The sequence below is a fragment of the Heterodontus francisci genome, chromosome 34 (genome assembly GCF_036365525.1).
Source record: "Heterodontus francisci isolate sHetFra1 chromosome 34, sHetFra1.hap1, whole genome shotgun sequence".
Classification (NCBI taxonomy): domain Eukaryota; kingdom Metazoa; phylum Chordata; class Chondrichthyes; order Heterodontiformes; family Heterodontidae; genus Heterodontus; species Heterodontus francisci.
Genome location: NC_090404.1, coordinates 15,599,610 through 15,620,840, shown reverse-complemented (window position 1 = coordinate 15,620,840; position 21,231 = coordinate 15,599,610). Strand labels below are relative to the sequence as shown.

The 21,231-nt window shown below is 48.3% G+C and overlaps 2 protein-coding genes across 3 annotated transcripts in view; one reads left to right on the top strand and one right to left on the bottom strand.

Annotated features, from left to right (window-relative positions):
* The window catches only part of LOC137349107 (von Willebrand factor A domain-containing protein 5A-like), a 51,562-nt gene extending 46,486 nt beyond the window's left edge, over positions 1-5,076 (bottom strand). Inside the window, exon 1 of one of the 2 annotated variants that reach the window (XM_068014458.1) lies at positions 4,987-5,076. The gene's annotated coding sequence lies outside the window, so the exon portion shown is untranslated. Of the gene's footprint in view, positions 1-4,339; positions 4,444-4,986 lie in introns of those variants that run through there. The other variant, XM_068014459.1, reaches the window with a different exon arrangement.
* Positions 5,077-5,130: 54 nt separating this feature from the next.
* LOC137348669 (E3 ubiquitin-protein ligase MARCHF7-like) overlaps positions 5,131-21,231 on the top strand; it is a 136,950-nt gene continuing 120,849 nt past the window's right edge. The window contains exons 1-3 of the mRNA XM_068013928.1: positions 5,131-5,144; positions 5,218-5,397; positions 20,144-20,231. Of these exons, the coding sequence (XP_067870029.1) occupies positions 5,131-5,144; positions 5,218-5,397; positions 20,144-20,231 (282 nt within the window). The remainder of the gene's footprint in view (positions 5,145-5,217; positions 5,398-20,143; positions 20,232-21,231) is intronic.

Genomic DNA, 21,231 nt, shown 5'->3' with positions numbered 1-21,231 from the left:
CATCATACATTCCTCTGATGTTTACGGTGTCTGAGGCCAGCTGAATATGACTGCATAGGTGTTGCCAGTAGTCATTTGCGCAGCGCCTGGCTGTTCTTTCTGCAGCGCTTCTGGCTGTTTTAAGTGCTACGGATGATAACTCGCTGGGGACTTTCTTGTAGTTCAGCAGTGCAATGCGCCTAGCGGCTATGACAGGTTCCAGCTCTTCAAAATGAGATTGAAACCAGTCTAAATTCCGCTTCACACGTTTGCCATAGGTGGTCATGGCTGACTCATAGATGGCGTCTCTGATGTGGGCCCACTTGGTCTCAGCATCCCCTGTGGGAGTGTTTTGAAGGGCTGACACAAGTGAATTTAGAAATTTTTGTAACAGCTGTGGATAAGAAGTTCTGCTCGTGTTGATGCGCGGGTGGCCCTTCTGCTTGGAATGATGCAACTTCTTTGGTCTGAGTCTAACCTTGCTGCACACCAGGGAGTGGTCGGTGTCACAGTCCGCACTGTGGAAGCTGCGTGTGATTTGAACACGGTTTAAGGAGGCTCGCCTTGTGACAATGAGGTCCAGCTGGTGCCAACGACGTGATCTTGGGTGCCTCCAAGAAACCTGGTGACAGGGTTTAGTGTGAAAGAACGAGTTGGTGATGCAGAGGTTATGATAGGTACACAACTCCAGCAGTCTCTGTCCATTCTCATTCATCCTTCCAACGCCATAGCGCCCAAGGCAGGAGGGCCATGAGTCAGGGTCGGCCCAAACCCTGGCATTAAAGTCCCCCAGCAGGAACAGATGTTTGGTATTGGGGATGCTGCTAATGATCTTATGGAATTCCTCATAGAACTGGTCTTTAGCTTCAGGTGGGGAGCAGACTGTTGGAGCATAGATGCTGAGTAGGTGTACTGGACCAGAGGCGGTGAGCAGTCGGATGGACAGTATGCGTTCTGAGCCATTTGAAGGTGGCTCTATCAGGCTGAGCAAAGAGATTCTGATGGCGAAGACCACTCCGTGCTGTCTTGGTTCTTCAGGATCCCTACCCTGCCAGAAGAAGGTGTAGTCTTGCTCTGTTAGAGATCCGCTCGCAGGAAGGCAAGTCTCCTGAAGTGCTGCAATGTCTACATTGAGTCTACTGAGCTCGTTGTTAATGATGGTGGTCTTCCGAGAATCGTTGATTTGTGTAAAGTCTTCCGACAGGCCAGGACACATAGTTCTGACGTTCCAGCTTGCAAAACGAAGGGCTGGTACCTTATTTCCTTTTTTCGTGTTTGGTGCGGTGTTGCAATCCGCTTTTCGGGCAATGACCCTGAGTTCCAAGCACCCATTGAAGCAGGTGGACTGTGGCGGGACAGAACCTTATTGACCGGGGGATGCACGGTTTGAGGCGGGCGGTAGCTGTCCAGTGAGGTGCGATGACCTCTCCCACCGACAAAGGCAACCCGTGGCGCCCAATCTCTACGCCAATTGAGCTGGACTTACAACCCGTATAACCGGAAAACCGGAACTCAGTGATGCCATTGATTCTCTAGCCAGCGGAAAAGCCCCTGGGAAGGACGGCATTACCCCTGAAATAATCAAGAGTGCTAAGCCTGCCATACTCTCAGCACTCTACGAACTGCTTTGCCTGTGCTGGGACGAGGGAGCAGTACCACAGGACATGCACGATGCCAATATCATCACCCTCTATAAAAACAAAGGTGACCGCGGTGACTGCAACAACTACCGTGGAATCTCCCTGCTCAGCATAGTGGGGAAAGTCTTCGCTCGAGTCGCTTTAAATAGGCTCCAGAAGCTGGCTGAGCGTGTCTACCCTGAGGCACAGTGTGGCTTTCGAGCAGAGAGATCAACCATTGACATGCTGTTCTCCCTTCATCTGCTACAGGAGAAATGCCGCGAACAACAGATGCCCCTCTACGTTGCTTTCATTAATCTCACCAAAGCCTTTGACCTCGTCAACAGACGTGGTCTCTTCAGACTACTAGAAAAGATCGGATGTCCACCAAAGCTACTAAGTATCATCACCTCATTCCATGACAGTATGAAAGGCACAATTCAGCATAGTGGCGCCTCATCAGACTCCTTTCCTATCCTGAGTGGCGTGGAACAGGGCTGTGTTCTCGCACCCACACTTTTTGGGATTTTCTTCTCCTTACTGCTCTCACACGCGTTCAAGTCTTCAGAAGAAGGAATTTTCCTCCACACAAGATTAGGGGGCAGGTTTTTCAACCTTGCCCATCTAAGAGCGAAGACCAAAGTACGGAAAGTCCTCATCAGGGAACTCCTCTTTGCTGACGATGCTGCATTAACATCTCACACTGAAGAGTGTCTGCAGAGTCTCATCGACAGGTTTGCGGCTGCCTGCAACGAATTTGGCCTCACCATCAGCCTCAAGAAAACGAACATCATGGGACAGGACGTCAGAAATGCTCCATCCATCAATATCAGCGACCACGCTCTGGAAGTGGTTCAAGAGTTCACCTACCTAGGCTCAACTATCACCAGTAACCTGTCCCTCGATGCAGAAATCAACAACCGCATGGGAAAGGCTTTCACTGCTATGTCCAGACTGGCCAAGAGAGTGTGGGAAAATGGCGCACTGACACGGAACACAAAAGTCCGAGTGTATCAAGCCTATGTCCTCAGTACCTTGTTCTATGGCAGTGAGGCCTGGACAACGTATGTCAGCCAAGAGCGATGTCCCAATTCATTCCATCTTCGCTGCCTCCGGAGAATACTTGGCATCAGGTGGCAGGACCGTATCTCCAACACAGAAGTCCTCGAGGCGGCCAACATCCCCAGCTTAACACACTACTGAGTTAGCGGCGCTTGAGATGGCTTGGCCGTGTGAGCCGCATGGAAGATGGCAGGATCCCCAAGGACACATTGTACAGCGAGCTCGCCACTGGTATCAGACCCACCGGCCGTCCATGTCTCCGCTTTAAAGACGTCTGCAAACGCGATATGAAGTCCTGTAACATTGATCACAAGTCGTGGGAGTCAGTGGCCAGCGATCGCCAGAGCTGGCGGGCAGCCATAAAGGCGGGGCTAAAGGGTGGCGAGTCAAAGAGACTTAGCAGTTGGCAGGAAAAAAGACAGAAGCGCAAGGGGACAGCCAACTGGGTAACAGCCCCGACAACCAATTTTTTCTGCAACACCTGTGGAAAAGTCTGTCACTCTAGTATTGGCCTTTATAGCCACTCCAGGCGCTGCTCCACACACCACTGACCACCTCCAGGCGCTTACCCATTGTCTCCCGAGACAAGGAGGCCAAAGAAGAAGAAGAATATCAATCCCATATTCCCTACCGCATCCCCACCATTTTCCTACCACCTACCTACACTAGGGCCAATTTACAATGGCTGTGGGAGGAAACCGGAGCATCCGGCGAAAACCCACGCAGTCACAGGGAGAACTTGCGAACTCCGCACTCCTACACTCAACTCGAGTTGATGCCGAACCAGTGTTTGATAAAGGTTCACCATAAAGTCCTTGCTTTTGTAAGCTACGCACCTATTTTTAAGCCCGGGATCCCCGTGTGTCGTATTCACCACTTTCTCAACCTGCCCTGCCATCTTCAGTGATTTGTGCACAGATACCCTATCCCCCACCCCCTCTCCGATCCCTTCCCCCACCCCCTCCCCCACCCCTTCCCCATATCACACCCATTCCCCCACCCCCTCTCCGATCCCTTCCCCCACCCCTTCCCCATATCACACCCATTCCCCCACCCCCTCTCCGAGCCCCTTCTCCCACCCCCTCTCCGACCCCTCCCCCACATCACACCCATTCCCCCACCCCCTCTCCGACCCCTCCCCATATCACACCCATTTTCCCACCCCCATAGCACATCCCTTCCCCTCTCCGACCACTCCCCCACCCCTTCCCCTCCCCATATCACACCCATTCCCCCACCCCCTCACCGACCCCCTTCCCCCACCCCCTCTCCGACCCCTCCCCATATCACACCCATTCCCCCACCCCCTCCCCCACCCCCATAGCACACCCCTTCCCCTCTCCGACCCCCTTCCCTCCCCCCCTCTCCGACACCCTTCCCTCCCCCCCCCTCTCCGACACCCTTCCCCCACCCCCTCTCCGACCACTCCCCCCACCCTGCTGCCTCATCACCACAGTAACATCACTAAAAGATGTGATCTGGTCATTTATCACACAGTGATTTGTCAGATCTTGCTGTGGACGAATTATCTGCCAGGTTTCCTCCATTACAACACTGACCACAGTACATTGCACCAGGGGCCTGAGGGTTTTCCATAAAACCAACCTCCTCCCCGCCAGCCCCGAAACCTGACAAACAAGTCGGCAAGCAAGGGGAGGTTCCGAAGAAGGGTCACTGACCCGAAACGTTAACTCTGCTTCTCTTTCCACAGATGCTGCCAGACCTGCTGAGTGAATCCAGCATTTCCTGTTTTTGTTTCAGATTTCCAGCATCCGCAGTATTTTGCTTTTATTTAAGTAAGGGAGGGGGCCGGTGCTGTCAAACGCTTGGCCAATCAGAATGTAGCATGACAGGTCCACCCCACGCAGCTTCCAACCAATCGGTCGGGAAGCGGGGGACCAATCAGAGCAGCAGGTCCCATTTCCCCCCCCCCCCCCCGCCCACCCCGGTATGGATGGGGCGGGTTTTCAAGCCGCAGCTTCAGCAGGAGCCAATCGACGTGTGAGGGGTGGGCGGGTCCGATGTGAATGACGTAGCCACGAGAGCGGGCGCCGCTGGGCGGACCACGTGGCGTCCGAACGCGCCGTGTGCGCGAACCAATCCTTGTGGAGTATTGGCCTGATTGACGGTTGACTCAACCAGTCACGTCTCCTGAGTTGGTCGGGAGGAGAGGGGAGCGGGTGAGTCCGCCTCCGAAGTTTTAAATGACGGTTGGAAGTTTGTTTTTGAATCGAGGCGGAGTGTGTCGGCAGCAGATGGGGGGGGGGGCTGGGGAACGTGGGATGGGGGAAGGAATCTCTGTTTTCATGGCGGACTGCGCCGTTACCTGTTGAACGGACATTCCTTCCGCACGCGCGGCTGAGGCTGTTTCCATGGAGACTTCAAAACAATAAGGAACTGCGCGAGGGAACCGGCGGCTTTGTTATGGCGGAGGAGGTGGGGGGGCGGGGCGTTTGGAAGCGTCGTCTCCATGGCGACGTGCGGGTAGGGGCGGGGGGAATCGGGAAGAGTGGGTGGAACGAGGAGCCACGTTTCCTCACGGGTGTGTCAATCAAAGGTCAGTGACGCGACCCATTGGCCGAGGCCGCCGCGGTGGGCGGGCATTCCGGGGCGCCTGCGACGTGGTCTCCCGGGGAGACGCCGCGAGACGCGGTTTCCAAGGAGATCGGGCGAAGCTGGCACACCTGGAAATGGCAGGGCGAAGTTGGGTGCCGGGAGCTGGGCCACCCAGCCACAGGTAAGGCTCACCCAAGGGTGCCGGACCCCGGCACCCCACACTGGGGGTGGGGGCTGAGGGTTGCCACACAGCTCAGCACCTACAGCTACTGAACATAATCTTGGCACCTAAGGGTGGCTCACTGGAACCAAACATGCGCCCTAGGGTGCCTCCACAGCATCCAAAGATCGACTTGGCGCCCAAGGGTGCCCCACAGTAACTAAAGATAGGCTTGTCACCCAAGGGTGCCCCACAGCAACCAAAGATAGACTTGTCACCCAAGGGTGACCCACAGCAACAAAAGATAGGTTTGGCACCCCAGGATTTCCCACAGCACCCAGAAATGGGCTTGGCACCCTAGGGTGCCCCACAGCAACCAACGATAGGCTTAACATCCATGCTTGATACATGTCAACTATGATCGATTCGAATGGTGGAAATGGGGTTTGAGGAGTTGAATGGTCTACTTTCCCCTGTCCCCTGCCCCATTAACTTGGAGAAAACACCTTTCAATACAGTAAAAAGTCATGAAACTCAGGCGGACAGGAGTATTAGTGGGTGATCCTCAACTCAAGTGGCCATTTGGTTAACCTAGCACCCATTGCGGGCTGTGGCAAGGGGTGCTCCCGAAGGATCTATTTTGGGGCTCAGTTTATTTAAAGAAGAGCGAGAGAGAAAGGTCGAGGCTTCCAGCAGAAGATGAGCTGAGGCAGGGACGGAATTTTGATGTGGGCAGGAGTGGGATCATCCATTTTGGATCCAAGAGAGATAAATTGCAGTATATTCTAAGCAGCACGAAATTTTGAACTGTCGAGGAGCAGAGAGATTTGGGAGTTCAAGTACATGTATCATTAAAAGCCTTTAGACCGGCACAGAGATGATGGGCTGAATGGCCTCCTGTGCCATATTTTTTCTATGGTTCTATTAATGTTGGTGTTTGTCTCAAAGGGACTGGAATATAAAGGGGTGGAAATTATGCTTTAGTTGTTCAGCTCAAACCTTTAATTCACTTTGTATCCAAAAATCTATCGACCTCTGACTTGAATATACTCGATGACCCACGGCCCTCTGGGGTGGAAAAGTGAAGACTCCATGTTCATGGTGTGGGAAACGTAGCCCACTTGATAATAATTTACACCAAGTCAAACTCTGAAGAAGTAAGTTTATTTAACGTTCTTGCAAAATCGGGTGTCCTACAAGCAGGCACACCGATCAACATATTCAGTTCATGTTTATACAATACAAATCCATTTGTCCACGCCTTTAGTTTACATTATTGGTTATAACGTATTATGACACTAACCTATCCTATGGTTGCTACAGTCTCCTCCTCTGTTTACTTCTCCCCCTACTCTAACTTTCTAGCCCCTGACTCTTGTTTTTGTTTTACCTTATTTGGCTCTCCATTCTTTTGCAAGCCTCCTGTGTGTGTGTGTTAACTGGCAGCTGTCAGCCTTTATCTTAGTGGGGCAGTTACTCATTCACTACATCCTTTGTTCTAACTCTTGCTGATTTTCTTTTCTCTGCATAAGCACAATTTTTTAACTGCCATACTGTCTCAAGGTCATTTCTCACATCCCCTTATCAGTTCCCTTTTTCAGTGATTTCATTATGTTGTGTAGAAATGACTTCTTGGTAATTTTCCACAAGCTGTAGAAACAACATTTCAGTATTTCTTATTCTCACAATGGTTAAAAGGATTCAATAGGGTAGATACAGCAAAGGCAATAGGCCCTGACAACATCCTGGCAGTAGTACTGAAGACTTGTGCTCGAGAAGTAGCCGCACCCTAGCCAAGCTGTTCCAGTACAGCTACAACACTGGCATCTACTCCACAATGTGGCAAATTGCCCAGGTATGTCCTGTCCACAATGAGCAGGACAAATCCAATCCGGCCAGCTACCACACCAGCAGCCTACTCTTAATCGTCAGCAAAGTGATGGAAGGGGTCATTGACAGTGTTATCAAGCGGCATTCAGACAGCAATAACCTGCTCACCGATGCCAAGTTTGGGTTCCACCAGGGCCACTCAGCACCAGACTTCATTACAGCCTTGGTCCAAACACGGACTAAAGAGCTGAATTCCAGATGTGAGGTGAGAGTGGTAGCCCTTGATATCGAGGCAGCATTTGACCGAGTATGTGTACGAGGTTCCGTTCCCGTGCCCCTTTACTACAGTTCTTGGACTTTAGGAATTACAAGAGCAAAATTGCACACGACGCAGGGTTTGGCTTAACCATGAATTGTTGTTTTATTGAATTCAGTAATATCCCTAATACAGACACCTCCATGGTTAGTTGAAACAGAAAGAAAACAAAACTGTCCTCCGTACAAAGCCTCCTGCAGTAACTTAAAACTGACACCCCAATTCCCAGCTGAACCCTTCAGCGATTTGACCACTGCTACCCAAAACAAAGTCAGTACAACTTGGCTCAAACTTACAAATTTCAGGCAAAAACACTACGCTTTTGTCCCAATCCCTCCGACCAAGATCACTACGATTTGGCTGAAAACACTTACAATCACCCACATGGCCGGTCAGTCCCGGTGTTAATTGCAGGTGCTGAGTCAAGATGACCAACTTTGACCTTTCACCCGACCGCAGCCCCCACAGTACAAACCCCTTCAAGATTTGACTGAAAAACTTACAATCACCCACACGTCTGGTCATTACCAATGTTGATTGTAGGCCTGGACCTGAGATGACCAGTGCCCGTCCTTCTTCACATAACTGCAGTGCCAAACCCTTCAATCCTGTCCTTTTTATGATGATCCTTATCGAAATATCATAAACACATCTCCTGAAGCCATCCTGCTGGATGGTCAGCACCTAGCACCTTTTAAACTCTTTCCTCTGTTACCTGCCTGGTCCAGACAATCCATTTAGTGCTGATGTGAGTTCCCTGACCGAGAACAATGAACTCGGCGGCACAGTGGCACAGTAGCTAGCACCGCAGCCTCACAGCTCCAGTGACCCAGGTTTGGTTCTGGGTACTGCCTGTGTGGGTTTCCTCCGGGTGCTCCGGTTTCCTCCCACACGCCAAAGACTTGCAGGTTGATAGGTAAATTGGCCATTGTAAAAATTGCCCCTCGTGTAGGTAGGTGGTAGGAGAATTGAGGGAAGCTGGGGATGTGAGAGGGAAAAAAATAGGATTAATGTAGGATTAGTATAAATGGGTGGTTGATGGTTGGCACGGACTCGTTGGGCCGAAGAGCCTGTTTCGGTGCTGTATCTCTCTATGACTCTAACTCCACCAAGGTGAGGTAGTCCAGGCTCCAGAGGTTTCTCTCCTGTCTCAACAGGAGTGAATGCTGTGGTCTGGGGCTAGTTAGTTGTAACAATGGCCTCCCCAATTACTTAATATGATGGCAGTTATCCTGTGTCACTGTTATGATAATGTCCCAAATTCCAGTCCTTTTACAGTATCAGTCCTGTTGTGATGTCGGGATGTTTGAAATTGACCCATCGGAATGCAGCCTGCCTCTGTGCTTTGTGTTGAGGTTAGACTTTCCTACACAGTACTATTGTCTGTGGGGGTAGGGATTCCTTCCCCATACTCCACAAAGTCCAGTTTTAAAGTCCAGTTTGGGGGGGGGGGGGAGGGGAGGGGATTCTGATCCTACATCTCCCCCTTTAATATCTCTTTTATACTAGAGATATTATTTCCGATGAATCTTCTGCCATGATGAGTGTATTGTAGGTTCCAGCCAAATCTTACATTTCTTTAAAGTCTTTCTTTAAACAGTCTATCAGTCTTCATCCCAAATCCCTTCTTACACAATCTTTCTGATTTTTCTCTTTTTACTTTTTGTTATAACTTGCACAATAATTTTAACACATACAATATTACAATCAATTGTGCAATTACTAGTACATGTGAAGCAATTCGAATCCAGGAAGGGATTTCAATATTGAACCCAATATCCCACCAAGGTGGGGTAGTTATTCCGCTGATCTCATTTCTTGTATCCCTGTTTTTCTGTTCGAAAGTATAATAATGCTTATGGGGAAGCTCCACTTCCTTTACCAGTTTTGCCAAATGCTCGGGTAATGATGGGATATCATACCCAAAATGGGCAATGCATTCTTGAAGGCTTGGTAAAGCATCGCTCACTGTTCGATTTACTGAGGTATGGAAGGACTGAGATGGGGATAATCCTTTCCTGTGAAATTGTACCTCTATCTGGGGTTTAAAACAAAAGGTCGAGTCGTAAACTGAGCACCGTGTGTCATTGTGTATCCTATACTAGTAGTGGCACAGTAGGTTCCGTTACCCTCATATGAAACCTGGGGAGGGACTTTTTTTTTATATCCAAAATATACTTTATTCATAAAAATCTGTAAAAAAAAATACATTACAAAACAGTTCCAAACAGCACCAAGTCAAAAAATACAAACAGTGCAAAGGAGGTCAGTTTCCTTCAATACAGGAGTGAGTTGCCTCACCACCCTTCCATTTCATTTTTCATGCCATATACATTTTACAGCAAACAAAAATTTTCCCGATACAGTTCGAGGGGTTTCCCATGGATCCAGCCCCTCAGTTCAGCTTGGTGGGGGGACCTTACACAGTGGTCTTTCCCCATTGAGCCTTTGCTGCAGCTGCCCCAAGCTTTAGTGCGTCCCTCAGCACATAGTTCTGGACCTTGGAATGTGCCAGTCTGCAACATTCGGTCGTGGACAACTCTTTGCGCTGGAAGGCCAGCAGGTTTCGGGCAGACCAAAGGGTGTCTTTCATCGAATTGATAGTCCTCCAGCAGCAGTTGATGTTTATCTCGGAGTGCGTCCCTGGGAACAGCCCGTAGAGGACAGACTCCTGTGTTACAGAGCTGCTTGGGATAAACCTCGACAAAAACCACTGCATCTCTTTCCACACCTGCTTTGCAAAGACACATTCCAGAAAGAGGTGGGCGACCGTCTCTTCCCCACCACAGCCAGGGGACATGGTTCTGAGCCATCACCTCCATAGTGCAGTTGATGGGCTGTGTACTTTCAGACTCAAATCCACATACTGGTCAGTCGAACTCATTTAGTTGATATGGACACAGCACTTCATGTGCGGTCCTTCCCCGACACCCCTTCAGATCAGTGCCAATCATAGAGTTCCCCTACTTAGCCACATAAACCCCTTGCTCTTCCTTCCACCACTTGCTCCAACACAATTTCACACCGCCCTTTATTCCCATAATTCATCTGTGTGTGTCGTTCCCCAATCTTTCCCAATCCTCGAATTCATCAGCCTTCGTCTTGTCTGTCTTATGTAACGACCACCACCATCCCATGGGGATGCTTCCCTGACATTCTAGGCACACCCACCTTCCCTCTGTCACCTGTACCTTGCTGGTTGTGATATATAATTTTGGGCAGGGCACTGATGCTTCACCGAATGTGTACGCCATGTGATTGGAATACTTGGTTGAATTTGACCTCAACCAACCCAGCCACCTTCCCTCACGGAAATATGTAGTTATCCCATCAGTGCCCCGTGTCTTACTCGCACCCCCCCCCCCCCCCACCCCTGCCAATGTTACAGTGGGCCTGGCTCCTCCCATACACCCGTAAGTGAATGACATCTCGATGTGCCCTCGATCCGTCTGTCCTGCTCCAATCAGGATTATCATCACACTCAGCCACAGGGTATGTCCCATCATGTGTTCCTGGCTCGACTTTGCTCCTGCAGAAAAGGAAAAGAAAAAGAAATAGCACTGCTCTGTGAGGGGTCTTCTCTCCATAGATCAGACTTAGGTTATGTACAAATTTACACTACCTGAGAGATCTCTCCATAGGTCAGACTTCCTTTTATGTTACTTTACACTGTGTGCTGCAATCACCCCTACCCTTTTTGTTTTTCCCAGATTGGAATTTTTTGCGGTTCAGGGTCGATGTGCGAGGAGGTGTCCAGGGCACCCTGGCTCAGGGTGTCTGACTACTCCTTCTTACCGCCCTGCTCAGTGGGTCTTGCCTTTAAATAAAGGAAACTCCCTTTTCCAGAATTAAAACTCTTTTATTTAAAAAAGCATTTTCTAAATTGTCTTATTTCACCCTTTAAATTCCTTTCGGCAAATTATCCTTTGTTCTTCCCGCAGTCTGAGTTTAAACACACGTGTGAGCGTGTTTTTTTCCCCAATTTCTAACTTGAATGGGTGAATTTCTGCACAGAATAAAATCCCCATATGTTTAACGAAACAAAATTCCATATGAATTGAAATTTTGATCAGAAATTCCAACTGGAATTTATAACTTCGAATATATGCTTATTTCCATTCATGTCCCCCTTTAACAAGGTCACAATTCCCATTGTGAAATCCCCTTTAACCCAGAAGTAGTCAAACTTAAGACTGCAAAAATCACAATTTCAGAAAACAAACTTAAAGCATACATCCTCTACACAAAACCTTTATTACACACACAGACATTCTCTCATGGAAGCTTCCCACTTGCATTCTCCATGCACACATCTTAAACTTTATCAACTTACATCAATTTTTTTTTATTTCCAAAATATACTTTATTCATAAAAATCTGTAAAAATTGCATTCCCAGACAGTTTAAAACAGCATCAAGTCAAAAAATAAAAACAGTGCAAAGGTGATCAGTTTCATTCTATACAATCATGAGTTGCCTCACAACTCTTCCATTTCATTGTCATGCCATATACATTTTTACGTTTACAGCACACAAAATTTTCCCGCAACAGTTCGAGGGGTTTCCCATGGATCCAGCCCCTCAGTTCAGCTTGGTGGGGGGACTTACACTGTGGTCTTTCCCCATTGAGCCTTTGCTGCGGCTGCCCCAAGCTTTAGTGCGTCTTTCAGCACGTAGTCCTAGACCTTGGAATGTGCCAGTCTGCAACATTCGGTGGTGGACAACTCTTTGCGCTGGAAGACCAGCAAGTTTCGGGCAGACCAAACCAATTAACATAGCACATGTTTTACAAAGAAACAAAAGAAAATCACTTAAGTTCTGGGTTCTCAGATCTTCTTTCTTCAAGGTCCCCTTTGAAGCGACTGTAAGTAGGAACTCGAGACAAAGGTGAATTTTCAAAGTACAACATCAGACAAAATTTAAACCTAACAGCAGCCTCACACAGCATGGGGGAGAACCCCCTATCTCTCTAATATAATACCCCCTATCTCTCTCTCTCTCTCTCTCTCAGACAATAAACAATCGTTTTTTTTTCCAGTTCAATATCCATGTTATCATAACTTCTTTCTGACTTACATCCATTCAAAAAAACCCTTGAAACACATGAAACAACCAACTGTTTCAAAATCACATGCAAAAACAGACCACAAGGGGTTAAACAACCTTTTAGTGACTGACACTGGCTTGTAAACTCAGAGAAATCAGAGGCATGAGTTACTCTCTCTCTCTCTCTCTCAGCACAAGAGCACAGCACAATTAAATTTTAACACTTCCAACATTCACTCAGTGACAGACACTGATCACTGGAGCACAGACACACAAAATCAAACAGGACACTCTAATAAAACATACAAACAGAAAATCGAACCAACTCACATACACACAAGGTTTTCTTTTACTGTTCACACAGTGTTTTAAAACCTACCATGTGAATCTTCCAATTAACTTCCTTTAACCATTATCTTTCAATCCAAACACCTTTCCCTGTCCCTTGCCCATAACCTGCTGTAATGTGGCCACCAGAAGTTTCACTGGGTCTTCTACTTGCTCTTTCTCTGCCTCTACTGCCCGTAGTTTCGACCCTGAGGGATTCCCGCTTCCTAGTTTCCCCCCTTTCGGAGACTTACACTCCCTACTCCAGTGTCCCATTTTCCCACAATTGAAACATGCCTGGGATATGTTCGCATTACCCTCTTCTTGGTTCCACTCCTTTCTACCACGCAAGCCAGAGTCAGTTTCCTAAACACACCTGCCTCTGTATTTGTCTCATCCTAGGGGTCAAACCACGACTCTGCCCTTGCCCTGGTCCATGGCAAGCTGTTAACTACTAGGGTCCTCAGCCAATGATTCCTGGGCGCCCCTATCAGCTGCACTCGGTCTAGATTTCCCCCAGTAGCATTCATATATATGGGCCATAACTTATCCGCAAATGCCTCCAGTGCCTCGCCTGCTAGCTGTCTGGTCTGCTCAACGTGCAAGAACAGACTGCCCTGATTATGTCCCAGCGCCACTAAGATTTCATCCTTCAAACCATCCGTGGTTCCCCCTCCCAACTTAGTAGCTGTAGACAGACTCTGATACAGCTTCCCATCTAGGGAGAACAGGATCAGTTGTTTAATTTCCTCCTCATCACAGTTATTAATTCCCCCATCTGTTCTATGCTAGCGAAATGGACTGAGGCATCCCCTCCACGCTTTAGTTTCGGCACACTGGCCAGCATTTCCTGCAACTGAAGGGTCGTATATGGGAGCACGTAATCGCTCTGCAACAACACTGGACCACCCCCTGCTGGGGGTGGATCGAACTTTTGCTGTCGCAGGCGGCACATCGGTCTCAGTGTTCTCAGTGCCTCAGGAGCCGGCTGACATTCTCTATACTGGGTCCCATCATTGGACACCCTTCTCTCCGCATCCCAGTCTACCCTAACTTCCCCTGGTGCCATAAGACAAGCCATTCCCCAGCGCCGGATAATGTTACGGTCAGCTTACCAATTTTCTCATTACATGGCCCGTGATCAGCCTCTTCATGTATACGACTCTGAGCTACCCCGTATACTACCTTGATATCCTTCAATTGCCCCTCAGCCTTGTCAGCTCTCTCCAAGTTCCTGGCACTTTTCTCGCGCTGAGCCTGACACTCCTTTTTACTCTCTGTGACCTGGCATTATAGGTACTCTATTGTATTCCTGGACGTTTCTTCCTGTGCCTTCCTCTCCTGACTTTCCTTACTTAGATCTTCCATTAGTTGATTCACTACAGACTCTCTGTCATTCGCCCTGTTCTCTGGTTCCCTTTTCTCCTGTTCGAACTGTTTAACCCTTTCAAATGCCTTATCAAATGCCTCCTTGAAATCTAAGTACAGAACATCCACCGGTTCCCCTTTATTCACAGCACATGTTACTTCTTCGAAGAACTCCAATAAATTGGCTAAACATAATTTCCCTTTCACTAAACTGTGTTGACTCTGCCTGATTACTTTGAAGCTAGATAAACAATGAGGAAGAAAGGAACCCAAGGTTGTGTCGATGGGGTTCGGTGATGTAAAGGTGGGTGGAGGTTCGTGGGAAGCATGGACCGGTGCGGCCGAATGGTCTGATTCTGGGCTGTAAATTACATGTAATTCTCTGAAATCTATCATGCCTGTACTGCAGAGAAACTCCAGAGTCCTCTGGTCCAAATTGTCATAGGTTTTACTGTTCAACTGCAGGTAATAATCGTAGAATCGCACAGCAGAGAAGGAGGACATTCAGCCCATCATGTCTTTGAAAGTGTTTACCCTGTTGGTCCCACTAACCCCACCCCCAACCCCAGGTCTTTTCCCATTAGCCCTGCAAATTGGTCCTTTCCAATTCCCTTTTGAATGTTACCATAGAATCTGCTCGCTTACAGGCAGTGCATTTCAGATCGTAACAACTCGCTGTGTTCAAAAAAAAAAAGTCCTCATTTCGATTCCAGTTTCTTTTGCTAATGATCTTAAATCTGTGTCGCCTGGTTACTGACCTACCTGCCGCTGGAAACAGTTTCTCCCGATCTACTCTATCATAAACCTTTCAGAATGTTCAATGTAAGTTCAATGCAACAATAAACATATGATAAAAGTCTTCTGCCCAAGGACAGGTCGTAACTCAAGTCTCCCACTTGAGATTCTTGACCCAGGAAGACATTGAGTCAAATTCTCACTCCTCGAGTAAAAGTATTAGGTTTAAAGAAAAACAAGAACACAATGTCTGACTTCAAAATGAGGCCTGAGTTACATCGGTGCACTCAGATCCAATACTGCCAACCCCCCACCCACCACCACCCACCCCGCAATACCCTGTAGCCCAAGTTCAGCCAAAGGCTACACTTGGTCTTAACTCCCGCAATGTCAAAGGAAGTTGTCTTGCAACATAAATCAAGAAAGACATGCATTTATCCAGTTACCGCAGAACATCCCAAAGCGCTTTACAGCCCAAGTAGAACTTCTGAAGGGTTGTAATGTCGGAAAATCAGCAGGCAATTTGTGCACAGAAAGCTCCCACAAACTACAGTTTTTTTTTTGAGTGATGTTGCTTGAGGGATAAATACCAGCCCAGGGAGAACCTCCTTTGCCCACTTTACTTCCAATAGCACCATGGAGTCTTTCATGTTCACCTGAGAGGGCAGATTGGGCCCTCAGCACGTCCAGAGTGCAGCGTTCTCTCAGGACTGCACTTGATTGTCAACCTAAATTTTGGGATTATCTCTGGAATGGGACTTGAGCCCGAAGCCTTCTGACTCAGAGGCAAGAGCACTACCCACTGAGCTAGTATGGGGATCAGAAAAGCATATAGTAAAAGTAGAGTGGCTGTGATGGGAGATTTTAATTCACATCAACTGGGTGATGCAACACAGCTCAAATCGTAAAGGCAATGGGTTTCTGGAGGATATCCAGGGCAGTTTTCTGAAACAATGTGGATTAGAACCAACAAGGAACCTAGACTTAGTCACAAGGAACGAGCCAGAGTGAATGATTCGACAGTACAGGAGTATCTTGCAAACAATAACCACACCCTGGTAGAGGTTGATATGAAGCTTGAGTAAGGAGAAAGATCATGTACAAACAGAGGTTTGAAACTTAAGTAAGGCTAAATTCGAAGGAATGAGGTGTAGGCTGGACACATTAAACTGGTCTGAGCTTTTAACAGGTAAACCCAGAGAAAGACAGGGGGGAGATATTCAAAGAAAGATTTAATGAAATACAAGACCAATAATTACCCTTAAAGAGCAAACATTCCACTTGTAGAGTCGGGCAGCCAATAAAAACTTGCATTTATATAGCATCTTTAACATAGTAAAACCTCCCAAGATGCTTCAAAGGAGCATTATCAAACAAAATTTGACTCCGTCCCACAAAGAAGATATCAGGACGGAGGGACCAAAAGCTTGGTCAAAGAAGTTGGTTTTAAGGAGTGTCTCGAGGTGACAGAGATAGAGGGGAGGAGAGGTTTAGGGAGGGAATTCCACAGCCTAGGGCCCCGGCAGCGGAATGCATGGCCGCTGATGGTGGAGCAATTAAAATCAGGGATGTGTAAGAGACTAGAACTGGAGGAGCAAAGATATCTTGGAGGGTTGTGGGGCTGAAAGGTTTACCCCATATCCTTAGACTATGACCCTTGGTTCTGGACTGCCCCACCATCGGGAACATCCTTCCTGCATCTACCCTGTCAAGTCCTGTTAGAATTGTATAGGTTTCTATGAGATCCCCCCTCACTCTTCTGAACTCCAGTGAATATAATCCTAACCGACTCAATCTCTCCTCATACGTCAGTCCCGCCACCCCAGGAATCAGTCTGGTAAACCTTTGCTGCACTCCTTCTATAGCAAGAACATCCTTCCTCCAATAAGGAGACTCTGCTATAACTCTATGTTATGATAAGAATGAATTTTTTAAAATGAACCTTATCGAAGGTCTTTTGAAAGTCTATGTATGGTGCATTTCCCTTGTCTACTCTCTGTTACTTCTTTTGATCAGGGACTGTTTGGTTAGGGGAGGGAGTGGGGGGGGGTCTCACAAGTAACATTCACGCCACACAAGTGCCAGGCAAGGACCATCTCCAACAAGACAGAATCCAACCATCTCCCCTTGACATTCAATGGCATTACGATCGCTGAATCCCCCAATATCAACATCCTGGGGGTTACAATTAACCAGAAACTGAACTGGAGTAGCCATACAAATACCGTGGCAACAAGAGCAGGTCAGAAGCTAGGAATCCTGCGGCGAGCAACTCACCTCCTGATTTCCCAAAGCCTGTCCACCATCTTCTTTCTTCTTTAGCCTCCTTATCTCGAGAGACAATGGGTAAGCGCCTGGAGGTGGTCAGTGGTTTGTGAAGCAACGCCTGGAGTGGCTATAAAGGCCAATACTAGAGTGACAGGCTCTTCCACAGGTGCTGCAGAGAAATTTGTTTGTCAGGGCTGTTGCACAGTTGGCTCTCCCCTTGCGCCTCTGTCTTTTTTCCTGCCAACTGCTAAGTCTCTTCGACTCGCCACATTTTAGCCCCGTCTTTATGGCTGCCCGCCAGCTCTGGCGAACGCTGGCAACTGACTCCCACGACTTGTGATCAATGTCACAGGATTTCATGTCGCGTTTTCAGACGTCTTTAAAGCGGAGACATGGACGGCCGGTGGGTCTGATACCAGTGGCGAGCTCGCTGTCCACCATCTACAAGGAAAAAGTCAGGGGTGTGATGGAATGCTGTCCGCTTGCCTGGATGGGTGCAGCTCCAACACTCAAGAAGCTCAATATCATCTGTGACAAAGCAGCCCGCTTGATCAGCACCCTGTCCACAAACATTCACTCCCTCCACCACTGACGCACAGTGGCAACAGTACGTACCATCTACAAGATGCACTGCAGCAAAGCACCAAGGCTACTCAGGCAGCACATTCCAAACCCGCGACCTCTACCACCTAGAAGGACAAGGGCAGCAGATGCATAAAAGCACCACCACCTGCAAGTTCCCTTCCAAGCCACACACTATCCTGACTTGGAACTATATCGCCGTTCCTTCACTGTCACTGGGTCAAAATCCTGGAACTCCCTCCCTAACAGCACTGTTGGTGTACCTAGACTAGATGGATTGCTGTCGTTCAAGAAGGCAGCTCACCACCACCTTCTCAATGGCATTTACGGATGGGCAAAAATGCTGGCCTTGCCAGTGGTGCTCACATCCCATGAAATAATAAAAAAAATGATCATAGCCTGGCAATTGTGTGGTGCGAATGTTACTTGCCACATATCAGCTTAAACCTGACTGTTGTTTAAGTCTTGCTGTACGCTGGCACGGATTGCTTCAGTATCTAAAGAGTCACAAATGGTGCTGAACATTATGCAATCATCAGTGAACATCCCCATTTCTGACCTTATGATGGAGGGTAGGTCATTGATGAAACAGCTGAAGGTGGTTGGGCATAGGACACTATCCTGAGTAACTCCTGTAGTGATGTCCTGGGACTGAGATGATTAGCCTCCAACAACTGTACCATCTTCCTTTGTGCTAGATGTGACTCCAACCAGCAGAGAGTTTTTCCCCCCTGATTCCCACTGAGTCCAGTTTTGCTCAGGCTCCTTGATGACACACTTGGTCAAATGCTGCCTTGACACCAAGGGCAGTCACTCTCACCTCACCTCTGGTGTTCAGCTGTTTTGTCCATGTTTGGACCAAGGCTGTAATGAGGTCTGAAGCTGAGCAGAACCCAAACTGAACATCGGGGAGCAGTTTATTGCTGAGAAATGCCACTTGATAACAGAGTTCTTACTTCCAACACTTTGCTGATGATTGAAAGTAAACTGATGTGATGGTAATTGGCCGATTGGATTTGTCCTGCTTTTTGGGGGCAGGACATAAATGAACAGTTTTCCACATTGTCGGGTAGATGCCCACAAAGTAGATTCATGACTACAATCTGAGCATGTGGAGTCGAGGGACAAGGTGCAGCGTTGGCTAGCAGCGTTGGCTAGCAAGCTGGCCACAAAACAGGAAACTGAGTAGGGCTTAAGGGATGTCACTAAGACTGGCGGAAGGTGGAATGTGGTGTACCACAGGGATCAGTGCTGGATCACTGCTGCTCACCATTTACATAAACAATTTGGACTTGGGAATTGGAAATCCAATTTCAAAATTTACAGATGTCAGCAAAACAACACAATAGGGGGAGGCGGTGGCGTAGTGGTAATGTCACTGGACTAGTAATCCAGAGGCCCAGGCTAACGCTCTGGGGTCATGGGTTCGAATGCCACCACGGCAGATGGTGAAATTTAAATTCAATTAATAAATCTGGAATTAATGGTGACCGTGAAACCATTGTCGATTGTTGTAAAAACCCATCTGGTTCACTAATGTCCTCCAGGAAAGGAAATCTGCCGTCCTTACCCGGTCATGCCTACATGTGACTCCAGACCCACAGCAATGTGGTTGACTCTTAAAATGCCCTCTGAAATGGCCAAGCAAGCCACTCAGTTGTATCAAAACTGCTACGAAGTCTAAGAAAAGGACCCAAGGACTGCAGCAGTTCTCAGGGACCTTGGTCAGATCACACTTGATGTGCTGTGGACAGTTGTGGTCTCCATATTACAAAAAAGGATATAGAGGCACTGGAGATGGTACAAAAAAGATTCACAAGGATGACACTAGGACTGAGAGGATCTGCTTACTGAGAAAGGAGAAGCCTGAGAGGTGACCTGATAGAGGTCTTTGAAATTATGAAGCTGTTGGATCAGGTAGAGGTAGAGAAAATGTTTCCACTTGTGGAGGAGTGAAAATGTAAGATAATCGCTAATCAATCCAAGAGAGAATTCAAGAGAAACTTCTTAACCCAGAGAGTGGTGAGAATGTTGAACTCATGACCACAGGGAGTGGTTGAGTTGAATAGCTGAGACACAACTAAGGGGAAGCTCGGGAAGCACATGAGGGAGAAAGGAATAGAAGGATATGCTGATGGGGTGAGATGAAGTGGAGTGGGAGGAGGCTGACGTGCAGCATAGGCTGATGGGCATAATGGCCTGTTGCTGTGCTGCAAGGTTCTATGTAATTCTGTGCATCTCGCATGCACCATCTTCGGTTTTGCTGATGCTCCCCTCACTGCTTTTTCCCTCCAGGATGGAGAGTGGCTACTGCAAGAAAACACCCTTCACAGACAGTGCCTACATGAGGGAGGTCCAATGCAGAATAGATAGCGACTATAAGGTAAGATCGAAACCCCACAGTAGCCAACAACCACCGCCACCCCCCACCTCCCACCCATCCCAACTATTGATAGGCTAGATTATGCCGGCAGCCATTTTCATCCACCAAGCAAGGCAATTCTCCTTGTTCGAATGGAGACATTCCGGGTTGTTCTTTGACGTACGGCCATGTGTAGATAACATGACAGCCAAATTGTGCACAGCAAGATCTCACAAAGAACCCATTTCCCCGTTCAAATCATCGTCCCTGTGCCCTCGCTGTCTCTGAAGGAGTGTTCCCCTTAGTCCCACAAACACAATAATCACCCAATCATCGTGTTTTTTTTTTAAAGTGGTGTTGGTTGAGGGATAAATATTGCGCCCCAGGTCACCGGGAGATAAGTCGTCCCTCCCCCCCGTCCCCCCCACCACCCCGCTCACCTTGCAATAGCGATCAATAGATTCCAGAAGGATCTTTTACGTCCACCTGCAAGGGCAGACGGGGCCCTCGGTTTAACATCTCACCTGAAAGACGGCGCCTCCGACAATGCAGCACTCCCTCAGTACTGGCACTGGGAGTGTTAGCGTTGGATCACGGGGCTCCAGCAAAGTTTCTTCCGCGTGCCTTGGCCGTGCAGCGGAGCAGGAGCCCAAAAGTCCCCGCACAGTCCACGCACAAGTTGGCCCAACCAAATAAGCACGCGTGCGCAGCCCTGCAGAAAGATTTAAAGGGGCCGTGCACTTAAAAAAAAGAAATCGCTCGCGCTCGCGAAAAGAATTGGAAGGGAATGCTGGGCTTCAGTTCCCGGCATGGGGTTGAACCCCACAATTTCTGACTCGAGAGGTGAGAGCGAGAGCAGCCATGTCAGGCAGCAAAGTAGCCAGATCCATTTTGGGACACTCCCATTAGACCCAAACCCCCGCCGTTTCCCAAGCCGACCACTTGCCCCTGTGCTCTCTCTTTCTGAAGGAGTGTTCCCCCCTGTCCATTACCTGGACCTTTCTAATTAAATCTTTCTCGT